At 53.1% G+C, this 12,540-nt stretch overlaps 1 protein-coding gene across 2 annotated transcripts in view; it reads left to right on the top strand.

Annotated features, from left to right (window-relative positions):
- The window catches only part of PSD (pleckstrin and Sec7 domain containing), a 46,842-nt gene that overhangs the window by 19,676 nt on the left and 14,626 nt on the right, over positions 1-12,540 (top strand). For both annotated transcript variants that reach the window (XM_088059324.1, XM_088059323.1), the window contains 5 exons: positions 8,433-8,627; positions 9,131-9,211; positions 9,754-9,866; positions 10,650-10,708; positions 11,255-11,344. In XM_088059324.1, coding sequence (XP_087915450.1) covers positions 8,433-8,627; positions 9,131-9,211; positions 9,754-9,866; positions 10,650-10,708; positions 11,255-11,344 — 538 coding nt within the window. The remainder of the gene's footprint in view (positions 1-8,432; positions 8,628-9,130; positions 9,212-9,753; positions 9,867-10,649; positions 10,709-11,254; positions 11,345-12,540) is intronic.

Here is a 12,540-nt window from a genome sequence, read left to right as displayed (position 1 = left end):
CTTCAATCCTCTGGTGGCTTTCTTTGCAAGGCAGTCCAGCATCTGTGATGGTATGGGGAGACACCAGTCTGAAGTTGACTACCAGTAGAAATTTGACAATGCTTCCCTAGTGGGGACTTTGTCTCTTGCTGTCTGCACTGCAGCCACTTGTTTCTTAAATGCAGGAGTCCCATGGTCTTGTACCTGTTGTTCTGCTTCCTGAACCTCTTCAGCCTTGTTCATATTGGAAGATGGAGGGCAGAGATAAGCATCCTGAATCCCTTTCCAGGCTTTGGTCTTTTCTGCATCAAACCTATGTCACTTCTGGTCACAATCTGTGCCATCTTTGTAGGCTCAGCTTGGGGTGGCCAGGTGGAGATCTAAGCTCTGTGTCTTCTCTGGTGTCTGCAATCAAGAGAGGAGAGTGGGATATTGCATCAGCTCTGTGGCCCTTGCATCAGTCCAAGGGCCTTTTGGGGCAGAGAGGAGCTGGGTTAGGCCTTCCCTTTCTTAGGGACACTGAAGCCAGAGATGTGGTAGCACAGAGGCCTGACAAGATTTGTGCCATAAAACTGGTCATGCCTGGGAGGCACATGGCAGTGAAGGGTGACAGTATCCAGCCATGACCAGTGCTCTCTGCAAGAAGAATTGGCTTCCTATTCTTGCTCCAAGGCAAGGGACTGAAACACAGCACCCTGGAGAAAGCTAAAGGACGGTATCTGACAAACTGTCCATGGGAAGCCATTGTACCACAGCACGGCAATGCAGGAGCACAGGCAGGTATGAGGGTGCAGAGGCACAGCTGGAAACAGGAGCAGCAATGAGGTGGCTTAACAGAGATTATTCCTCACTGGTTTATAGTCGGTGGAGCACAGAGCATGCTGGCAGTGCTGAGGACACTGTGGTGCTGTTCTCCCCTCCTAGCTCAGGTTTCAGAGCAGTGCTGGCCTGCAACACAGGCCATGGAGGGATGTTGTGTATCCCCCAAGCAGCCCTAGATCTTTGCTGAGTCTCTTGTCATCTCTTCCAGTGAGAGTACCTCTGCTCTGGTGACAGAGGAGCACAGGGGAAATGCAGCTGCAGCCCCCACTGTGCTCCCTGGCGTGGGGACCCCAAGGCCTGGGCTTCCCATAGCACCGTGGCTTCCAGCCTCACCTTCTGTTACACATGCATACAGAGTCCCAAGCAACTACCTTTCCCTGCTTAGAAACTATTCCCTTGGTTATCAGTAGGTCCTTGCACAGCACTTCTTTTTGTCCAGTTCAGGCCCTGTTTCTTGCCCATGTTCTGATTTGCCATGCTGCCGGGCAGTAGGTGAGCAGGTGCCCTGGCTCCAGTGGTGGCCTGAAGCAGAGACTGCAGGAAAGACAGTGAGAAATGAGATGTGGAGGAGCAGGGCTCTGTTGCAGGCCTCCAGCAGGGAGCAGTCCAGCTCTGCTCCCCAGCATGGAGTGAGCCTCTCCTCACAATCCCACAGGCAACAGTGAACAGAGGGGCAGGTGTGGTTGGAATCTGCCGTCTGGTGCAGCGGAAAAGAGTGGAGATTGGGGCTGGGAGCAGGAGCTAGGTTGGGAACCAGGGAAGGCATGTGGCACCAGGGTCTAAGACAGCCCATCATCTGCAGAATAAGTCCTCAGGAGGCAGGAGTTTCTGACAAGGGAGAGATCTCAAGATCAAGAGATCAAGGGAGAGAAGTTTCCTCTTCCCCATCACTGGTGCTACCAACTTTTTAGACTCTCAGTGGAGCTGACCATGAAACTGAAGATTCCCAAGTAGTTTCAGGAAGAAGTGGCTGGGTTGATTGCTCAAAGATTCTCATGAATTGGAACCAGCAGATCCTGATGCCTGGCAGGGCTGATCTGATCGAGCAGAGCTTATCCTTATAATTCTCCCACTAAGGGGTATTCAGTGGAAATTGATGAGGAAAGGAGCTAAGGAACCTCTGCAGTCGCTGTAGTGCATCATCACCTGTGCCAGCAGGGCCAGAGCAAGGCATTCACCACTGCCCATGGTCACAAGCAGTACAGACTGACTGCCACCTGCACAGGTAGACTGGGGACCCTGGCAGGGGGACTCTGCAGTGGAGACTGTGCTTTATACTGGCAGTCTCAGGGTTGGCAGAGGTGACCTCAGGCTGCAGGGCTTTGGTGTGACTGGTGATGAGCACCAGTGGGTCTAGGCCTGCATGTGCTGCCCTGTGGCAATCTTCCTTGTGTCCCCAAAAGCTTTGCTGCTAACTGTTGTAATAGTTGGGGTTGTGATCTGGGTTGGAGACAGGCTTGCAGCCTGTGACTTCCCCCCTCCCTTAGTGGCAGGATGCCCCTGCACTGCTGGGGAGATGTGGTGTCCTCCACAGCCAGTGGCCTTGGGTCGTGCAGCCTTGTTGCTTACTCCAAGGCTCTGGTGTACCTCCACACATAATAACTAAGACCATGCTTTTATCTTGACCTTGTACATGGGAAGTATATCTAAGTGCAGACCTACAAAGGCCTCCCCTGGGATGCCTGCACCTACTCCAGCAGTTGAAAGAAATGGATCAGAGACTGAACCCCCTTCCTGCCCTGCCCACAGTGGGACACACCCTACAGTGACATCCCTGGCATAGGCTCTGGGAGTAGGTTATCACCTGATTTGGGCAGGAGGTGAAAGTGTGCAGGTCCCTTGTTCTCACTGGGCAGAGAGCTGCAGTTAAAGCAGGTTGTCCCTGTGGCTGTGACAGACCTCTGCAGAACATGTGTGGAGACAGAGCCCTCCAGGGCTAGGGAGTTCTGGACACAGGGAGGCCTGCCAGGGACAGATGCAGCGCTGGCAAGATGGTGGGGCAGGAGCTGGGGCAGCTCTAGGGACTGCAGGGAGATTGCTTCAGTGGCGACCCCCAGACTTCTGCAACTGCAGGTCCAAATTGCAGGATTTGGCCAAGCTGCGGGATTCAAGCTGGTGTCCAGAGGGTCACCTGGCTTGCCCAGTCCTATACTGTAGGCACTGGGGACTGTGGGGCATCAGTCCTAAAGGACTTGATTAATTTCATTAATTTTAATTAGATGCAACCTTCATCTCTTTGAGGGTGCAAGCTCCCTGAAATCCAGCTGCCCACCTTCCCTGCAATCCCACTCCTCTGGAGCCAGCCTTGGCTCCGGGCACAGTCGTGCTGGTCTCTGAGGTTTGTCCGCGGAGGGAAGAGACGTGACTCGCCCCCCGAGTGAGGCAGGTTCCGCTGGGACCCCATCGGGGCTTGTCTGCGGAGGGACAGAAAGAAGGATAGGCGGGAGAAGCAACATCAAAGGCGGAGGGCTGCAAACAGCCTGGTGAAAAGGGCCGGACACCACGGCGAGGGCAGCACGCCTGAAGCCTCGCTAGAGGGAGAGCTCAGCCCTGGAGCTGCGGCTGTGTGGGGGGAGCGGGGAGCCCGTGGGGCTGGCAGCCGCCCCGGGCGGAGGATGCGCCGGGAGTCAGAGCTGCGGCCCTGCCAGAGCGCGGCTGCTGGAGCACGGAGCCTGCCAGCCAGCTCCGCTGCCTTTCTTTATAAGGCTCCTTTTGTTACCGCAGCGGTCGGGGAGCCGGTGCCCCTCCCCTTCCAGGGCCAGCGCAGGTCTCAGCTGGCCTGAGCTCCCAGGTAGCGCTGGGCAAACTGGTGAGGATGCCCTGAAGGGCTGTGCCCGGTTTGGGGACCCTGGGGTGGATTCGGGGTGTGATGCAGGAGGTTGAGGCTGAGAGCTGAGTAGAGGAAGGTGGACATTAAGGAAAGGATGAAGATAGGGGAAGGGAAGTATGAGGTGGGCTGGAGTGATAGCACAGTAGGGAGACAAGGCTATTGTGCGGGATGAACAGTCTCCCCACAAGCATTGGCAGAGCAAGAAATAAAGGACAAGCCTGGGGGAATTTTCTCCTTTGCAAGCCATGTCAAGCCATGAAGAGCAGCAGGAGCCAGGACATAGAACACATCAGCCCAGCAGGGCATAAAGGACAGTAGATCCCAGAGATGGCAGGCCTGCCTGCAGAGGCGTGAGCAGCAACACATACCTGTGGGATGCAGCCCCACGTGTCAGGCGTTAATTCCAGCTCTCGGATCTGACTCAGAGCCCCTGGGGTGGTCTTGGCCCAAGGGTCCAAGACACCCAGGTTTTCCTGTGCTGACCCTATGGCATGTGTGTCTCTGAAGGAGAAGACCACCCTCCATCCAGCAGGTGAGTAATTTAAGGCTCTCGACTAGCACCAGAAATGGTTTGGTGGGGTTGTAGTGTCAGTCCCTGTCCTCTGCAGGAGCAGTTGTGTCCCTCATAAGAAGAGCTGGTGGGATGGGGTGATGGAGGACAAATAGACTAGACGTCTCTAGAGAATGCTGGTGTTGCAGGGGAGGTTCTGGAAGTCTGCAGAAAAACAAGACTCTCGAGGGGCACAGCCGCCCAAAGTTCAGCCCTGTCTGGATCTGTTAGCAGTAACACCAGTGGGTGCTGCTGTGGCTGGGAGATTGTTGGACTCCAGAGCTGCCAGAGAACACAATCAGCCGTGCCTGCGGTTGGAGGCTGGTCTAGCTGACCTTCAAGTGTCCTCCCAGCCCTAACTTCAATTCTGTGAGGAATGAACCGGCCCAGATTTTTGCTGTCATAAATCAAAGTCGCTCCGCTGAGACCGATGGAGGGAGCTGCGTTTATTTAGCTCAGCCAAAGATCTGGTCTGGTACATTCTTAGCAGCAACATTAGGCAAGCTTGGTTTGCTTGGCAGAGGCAATGAGCATGGAGCTATGCATATGGGCCTTCCAGAATTGAGGGGAGGGTGCTACTTTGCCCCATGCACCTGTCCCTTGTGCATTTGCACCAAGCTCCTTGCCATGTCCCTTCAGGTGTAGGATGAAACCAGCCTCATGTGGGGAGCACAAGGTACTTGAATTGTGTTTAAAGGTCTGGGGTTTCCTACAGCAGATGTCTTGCATAGAACTGTGTCAGGACAAACCTGAACAGCCCAGAAGCTCAGCTGAGCACACCCCAGCTGCTGGGGAACAGGTTGTTGCTGCAGGAAGGGTCCCACCACGCAGATACATCTCTGCTGGCATCTGGGAGGTGGAGGTCAACCCCTTGGGCCTGGCTTTGCAGAACAAGTGCCTTCTTGCTGCTCCACTTCCAGGAGAGAAAATTTACTCATGGTTGCTGGAAAACCGAGTGAACATGGTGCCAAGTAAGCTTGGTTGGTGGTGGCAAGGTGGAAAGGATGTCAGGACTCCTGCAGTGACGCACTGCATTGCAGCCAGGGAAGTTGCTGTGGTCTCTGCTTCTGGGCACCAGGCAGTCAACTAGAGGAGGAATACTGCGGTGAGATGATGATCCAGCTCTGGGAAAGGAGTGTTTGGCCCTGAGAAGGAACATATTGGCCCTGGAGAACCATCTGACCTGGAAGAAGCAGTGTGTTTGGTATGGTGGCTCTGAGCAGGACCATGATTCTGCAGCAGCTTTCCAGGTCAGGGAGCACAAGTCCTTCTGCTGATCTGGGGTGGGAAGTGGTCAGTGAAGAGCCTCTGTCCCCGGGTGAGCCCTAAGCCCTGTGCTGGATCACGTGCCTTCCTTGCAGAGACCCCCAGATGTGCCTCACTGTAGCACACTGGGCTCCAGCAAACACTTCTGAGGTGACAGGGGGACCTGTGCTCCCAATGATGTGAGTGGTGGCAGCAGGGAGAGGGATGAGCTAGCACTGCATCTGTTCAGGAATGACTTACTTCATGCACACCAGGGATACTTGCACAATATCAAATTTGATCTTTATTCCTTAAGTGTGTATTTAATGTGAAAAATATTGTCTCAGTGTTTCTTCAAGCCAAACTAAAATGTCACTTTACTAAATACACCAAAACCCCTCACCCTTAGACCTGCAATTACCTCATTGGTGAGAAAATTAGCATAACCTCAATTACCTCAGAACGGAACACGTCTCTTGCTCTGCTCTCCATTTACTTGAGAATTGGGCTCTTGTTTTTCTGTCTTTAAGCTGCATGTTCTCCAAACCAACCGGGGCTTTGAGTGGTGGCAAATAGGTACCACAAAGGGGGCATACTGAGCCTACAGAGGCTGACTGGCCATATGTAACTGCATGAGAGTGGCTTGAGTGCTAGAAAAAAACCCATTTCATGGTATGGTTGAATAGTGCCCCATCCTGAGAGCAAGGTTATACTTTGCTGTAAAACACTGAATCAGTACTGGGACTTGGTGAGGGAGGGGGCAGCAGATTCCATTGGTAGAGCTGCTTTGAGACTCAAGGTTTGAGATCCCTGCATGGCCATTGCAAGAAGCAAGGCAGGAACTGTAGTCATAGGTTGGGACCCTGCAGGGAGGTACAGGTATTGAAGGACAAGAGAAACTCTGTAAACAGCCCCATTCCCATATGCTCAGCAGTACGTAGGAAAGCTGAGGATCATAGATTGGGAAGAGAGGTCATGGGGGGAGATTTGGAGCTCTAGTTTTGTCTGTGGATACTCCAGGAACTGGCCATGTGAGGGAGGACAACCTCTCAGGCAGGTCCAGAAGGATATCAGGAGTTTTAGAGATGGTGCAGAGAAGAACTAAAAGATTTTGAGAGGGTGACTGAGCAGCAACTTGCTCTGGAGATGCAGTTAGAGCATGGGGAGTGTTGGAGGGGTGGCTTTGCATTTTGTAGCTCAGCCTGTGGCTGGAAAAGCACCCTTGGAACTGCTGGGCTGCAAAGGGGACTAGTTCCTGTGCCCTTGTGATAACAGATAAGGATTTTAGCAAAATAATGCAGTCACCACGACCCATGGCTGGCTGGTGCCAGCTGCTGGGATGGATTAATCTCCTCTGTCTCTGGGAATCAAAGAGCCTGTGACCTCTGTCCTTGTTTGAGGTCACAGTGACTCCAGCTACACAAGGAGCTGAAGTAGGGCCCAGGTGTGTGCCCAGCACTGGCCCAGCAGCACCCAGCCTGTTCTGCCAGGCACCCCTCAGAGCAGCTTTGACCCTGCCAGACAGTGAAGGCACAGCCAGGCATCAGGATGCCAGCAGCACCTTTGGATGTGGCTGTTTTGGGAGGAGAAGAGCTTTTAGGCAGGAGGGAGATTTGCCCACAGGATGGGGTACGCTCACAATGTGGACAGTGATGCTGGAGGCTGCCTGCCCAGCTCCCCAGAGCTGGTGGAGTCAGACCTGGTGAGCTCGTGGTGCCCCTATGACCACTCTCGTGGCTGCTTCCACCAGGGCGCGTTGGAGTGATGGATAGGCTCCCTGGGGAGGACTGGAGCCAAGTGGGCACAGATCTGTCTCAGCCACTCATCCAGGTCTTACCACAATCACCTCCTGGCATCAGAGTTCAGCAGTGTTCTGAGCAAAGCACATCTCTCTAAGGACTTGCAGAGTGTTGGAGTTTTCATCAGGGAAGTGTCTGACCCACAGGCTTGAGTGCAGAGCAGCGTCTGCTGCTGCATGCTGGCTGGGGGTGACAGGAAGGTGGAGAGGATGGCACCTGAGAGACCCCCCGAGGCATGGGGCAGCTTGTCAGTGTTGTGCAGCTGGCACAGTGTTGTCTCCCCTGGCACAGGCGGCACTGAGCAGGAGGAGGCTTGTCCTTCTTGAAAAGAGCAGAGCCTCAAGGAGATTGGTCTGGGTAATTGGCTCAGGAGAGCAGGCCTCTTAAAACTCAATTAGAGTATTTTAAAAATAAATCAGACTGGAACATTGTAAGGGCTGCCAGAAAATTTGGACGAGGTCAGAGTTGCTTAACATTTGTTGTTGATTAGATTCAACCAGCTTTTGGTTGGGATAACTTCTGCACAGCTGAGTCAGATTGCTTTGGGGACCAAGCCAAAAGTATCTCCTAACATGGCCATTTAAGGCGTGGTGGGCTGAGAGCTGATGGGCAGCCTGGAGAAGACTGCACTCCACTGTGAGCTGGGAAGCCAGGGGGGTTTTCCTTCGTCCTCACGTTCTCTGCCTCGGCTTTGCCGTCTGTGCAGTGCTTTGAAATCAGTGGGTGGGCAGAGGTGAACAAAGGAATTAGAGTTGTCTTGTCTTGGGTAGAAACTGCACTTGAGAGCAGCATGAGAAGTTTGTCCAGATTAAAAAATGAGTACGGAGCTGTAGGACAGCATGTGATGTGCACGTGTTTCTGCTCCAAGTCTCTGCTACAGCTGAGCTTGGCAGAGCCTAAGCCCACACATGCAGTTTCACAGGTTCAAAGTGGGGGACTTTGGAGTAGTTGTCTTTTCCTACCGCATCCAGTATGAATGTTGGCTTGAGTGCCTTGGTCCAGTCAGTCGCTGGTGCTGTCCCTTCACCCTACCTCTCTTCCTACACCCTCCCTTAGCTGACCTCAGTGTCTCTGACCAGTGCAGTTCATCCTGGGTCCCAGCAGTGAGTAGCTAGTCTCCAAAGCAGGGTGAGGAGCATTTCCTGAGAGGCTGAACAAGGAGGGGATCTGTAGGCAGGCTAACGTGGAGTGTCCCTTCCCATTGCAGCGACCGCCCCCAGAGCCAGCTGGTTTCAGACTCAGAGTCGGAGATGGACAGTGTGGAGCAGCTGGCCCTGGGCAGCACGGACACCCTTTCCAATGGACACAAGGCTGACCTGGAGGCTGCCAAACGCCTGGCCAAGAGGCTCTACAACCTGGATGGCTTTAAAAAAGCAGATGTGGCTCGCCACTTGGGGAAGAAGTACGTGTGGGTATTTGGAAGGAATGTTCCATTCTGCAAGGAGCTCACTTGCACCTGCAGTGCACCTGCAGCTGCTGCCCTTGTGGGGCACCAGGCTGGCAAGGAACTGCTGGCAGGACCTCCAAATCCATTCCTCGTGACTGGTACATTTGCACCAGCTGTTCCCTCTAAAGGTCTAAAAACCTAGACGACATCCAGTTTTTCGTACCTTCCTACCATGACTGCATCTTGGACACTTCAGTAAGGTGTTGGGGCATGGGGGTGGCTGACTGACCTCTTGTGGGCCCTTCCCTCTATTGCTTCTCCATTTTCTCTTACATGCCCAGTATTCCCAGTGAATTTGTGGGTGACTTCTCTGAGTTTCATGGGAGCATGGGGTGTCTCTGTCCTTGGCAGGCTTCTTGCAAACCTGGGCAGCTCCCAGCCTCCTGGAATCCATCCAGCCCCTGTGTGCCCCACAGCCTGGTTGATCCCATTCTCACCCTCCCCCTTTTCTGTTTCAGCAATGAGTTCAGCAGGATGGTGGCAGGGGAATATCTGAAGTTCTTCGTGTTCACAGGGATGAGTCTGGATCAGGCTCTCAGGTCAGAACTGGGTGTGTGTACATGTGTGTGTGGTGGCCACCAGACTGGGGTCCCAACAGACTGTGCCCTCTGCAGCCACACAGAGATCTGCAGGAGTAAGCAGACCCCATAGCTGTCACCTGGAGATCCTCTTCCCTCTTAAATAGGAGGGTGATTTCCAAGATGGTCTCTCAGCCATGCAACAAAGAAAAAACACTCTTAACTCAATGCAGTCAGTGCAGTTGAATGACAATCAGGGTCACCTAGGCCTGACTTTCCAGGTCTTGAACTCAAATCCTTCTGTTGCTACACCTACCTCCTTTCCCAGTGTAGCTCCTGATATTGGTTGTAGGTCTCTGTGATGTTCCAGCAGGATATGGTGCTGTGGGCTTGGAGGAGTCCCACAGTGGGTTTGGAGGGAGGGAAGGATGTGAAAAGCAGGGCTTCATCCAGCACACAGGAAGGTCTCAAAACCAGAAAGCACAGCTCCATTCCTGTATAGGGTGAGTTGCAAAAACTGCAGTGTGCTTTATGTGTGACCAACGCTGCTGCTGCTTTTCCAGGTCCTTTCTAAAAGAGCTGGCCTTGATGGGAGAGACACAAGAGCGAGAGCGAGTGCTGGCTCATTTTTCCCAGCGCTACTACGAGTGTAATCCCAACGCCATCTCTTCAGAAGGTAAGAAACTGTGCATGTGTGTGCATGTGTGTGTTTCAGGGGAGCCTATGTGTTTGTCAGCTCAGTGAATGTGCTCAAACTGAAACTAGAGAGCAGGCAGAGAGCCTATACTGATGCCTTAGAAGATAGCCCCAGTATGTAATTTCCCTCAAATGACAGATGCTTTAGATTTTTATTTTTTTTTAAGCCTGCTCTGGTTGGATGATGCATAATTAGGGCTCAACTCATTCTTAATTTTGACCTTGAGCAGATTAGCACAAGAGACACACTTAGCACACTCCTTACCAAATAGACCCCAGCTCTCAGACCCTCAGTTTAGGGAATATCTAAGTGAGAAAACTTGTGTGCCTAGCATTTCATGAGCACAGACACACACTTGGTCCTATTTCATGTCTTCACACCTCTTCTGTGTGCATTCACAGAGAATGGGTCTGCTTCTGGATCTGCTCTGGGCTGGCTCTAGGACAGGTGAGGTTTGGGCTGTGCCATGCTAGGAGCTCTGCTGGATTAGCTACAGCATCACTGCCTGACTATAGGGGCAGCAGGCTTGGAAGGGAATTTGTATGCTCAGGTTTGGAACCAGCAGCTTCCTACCTGCTTACCTGCAGGCTGTCAGCACTGCAGTGACTGCTGCGTCCTCTTGTGTCCAGGGTGGGAGGAGGGGCTCAGCACTGTCTTGGAGGCTCAGAGACCCCATAGCCTTGCTGAGATGCTGAGGCACTGGAGCACCAGCTGCAGGGCTGGACTGGGAGCTCTAATTCCTGTCCTGTGCTTGTGCTGCAGACGGAGCCCACACCCTCACGTGCGCCCTGATGCTACTAAACACAGATCTGCATGGACATGTAAGTTACCACTGCCATTGCTCCAGACTGTCCTCTGTCTGACCTCACCACACTGAAACTGTAGGTCCTCAGGGAAGAGTGAAGACAGTGTCAGATGAGCAGGAGGCATGGGACTCTGGCCCCATAAGAGCTGGTCACCCCTAATGCATTTGGTGAGGAGAGGCAAGAAAGGCTAAATTAGAGGAGGGGCTGATGAAGGAGAGAGCGGGGCTTTGAAGGAGACTTGCCGAGCTGAAAGATGTAGAGGTAGAATGAGGACAGAAAAGAAAACTGAACAGGAAAAGAAGGTGGGAATGAGACTCCAAAACCAGCTGCTGTTGGGAGCAGGGAGCACACAGTTTTGAAAAAGGCTATTTAAAACTTCTGGAGTCTCTGCAAAGCCAGCAGTTTCCTCATACTTGCAAACAGTCTTCCAGAGACCTGGCTGGTCTCTCACCCCTCTGCCAAGATGGGGTGTTTGTTCCTGGGCTGTGGGACCTGCTCTAGCCAGCAATGACCTCAGTCCCAAAGGTAATCCTGATGTTTCTCTCCCCCTGACTCCCCCAGAACATTGGGAAGAGAATGTCCTGCTCCGACTTCATTGGCAACTTGGAGGGACTCAATGGAGGCACTGACTTCCCCAAGGAGCTGCTTAAGGTAAATGTGGTTGTTCTCTATGGCTGCCCAATGAGAGTTTTGGGCTGGATGACATGGAGGGCTACCTGAGATGCTGTGAATGCAAGATGCATTTACATGCAAGAACAGTGATGGTCCCTGAGCCTGCAGTTGTGCTCCTGCCTTGCTGAGGGAAACATGGGCTGCTCCATTCCCCCAGCAGGACACTGGAGCTTTGTCTGGGTTTCTGATTCCCTCATTGCTCTTGCTGGGCCTGTATTACAGGCAAGGGAGCACACATGGGGCAGCTTACTAGGGCTGGTTTGCCCAGCTGCAGCCAGAGGCTTTGTGGCATCAATCCTGTGATACTCAGCCCTTTCTGACTCTCTGAAGCACTGGGGCCCAAAACTTCATCCAGGCCCTGGGACTGGAGCTATCTCTGGTGGCAGAGGTGACATGGTCAAGGCATCACGATGGGGAGAGTGGGCTGGAGATCAAAACCTCGGAGCTGGGAACTCACCACACTGGTGTGACTGGGGGACTCCTGCCTTCTCCCTCCCTGGCCCAGTTCCTTGGGGCTTGGTCAAGGAGAGCAGTGTTCAGGAAGCACCTCTGGCCTTGGACTGCTGCGCTCCTCTGGCATCGCCTGCTCTCAGGAGGGTTTTCTGAGCTGCTGTCTCCTCGTCTCAGACCCTGGGAATTGCCTTAGCTCCCGTGGGGTCTGCCGGGCACAAACTGCTCCTGTTGGTGAAGCGCTACAATTGGCAAATACTCGTGATGTGGAAGATGGGTTCCCACAGGGTGCTGGAGCCACAACGGGGGGGAGGTGGTTGATGAAAAAAGGCAACAGAGGATGAAAAGCTGAGCTCCCTTTTCAGCCTTTATGGGTCTATTCCTGGCTGTGTCGTTCACCCCATCATTAAGGGGTTACCAGCAGTTTTCAATAGGGCTGTCCTCCCTCTCAGCCCACACTTCGCCAGTAAAAGGAGTTACTCAGGAAAAATTCTCCTCTAATTTTAAACCCAGCACCAGAAAAGGCTTTAAGCACACAAAATGGATGGAAACATATGAAATGTGAACCCTGGCCCTTCAGTGCTGCTGCACCTTGGAGTATCTGAGCTTCACAGACTTCTCAGTGGGTCCCCTTTGCAACCCACACTGCCATATGGTTGGATGCCCACACTTGAGGCATTTCCCTATTAAACTTAGCCCCTCAAAGCACCAGCAGTTCAAACATC

This window comes from Pseudopodoces humilis, chromosome 9 (assembly GCF_049639895.1).
Source record: "Pseudopodoces humilis isolate 2021_Gansu_Grassland_sample_001 chromosome 9, ASM4963989v1, whole genome shotgun sequence".
Lineage (NCBI taxonomy): Eukaryota > Metazoa > Chordata > Aves > Passeriformes > Paridae > Pseudopodoces > Pseudopodoces humilis.
The sequence above is the reverse complement of the archived record's forward strand: the minus strand, read 5'-3'. Positions and strand labels throughout refer to the sequence as shown.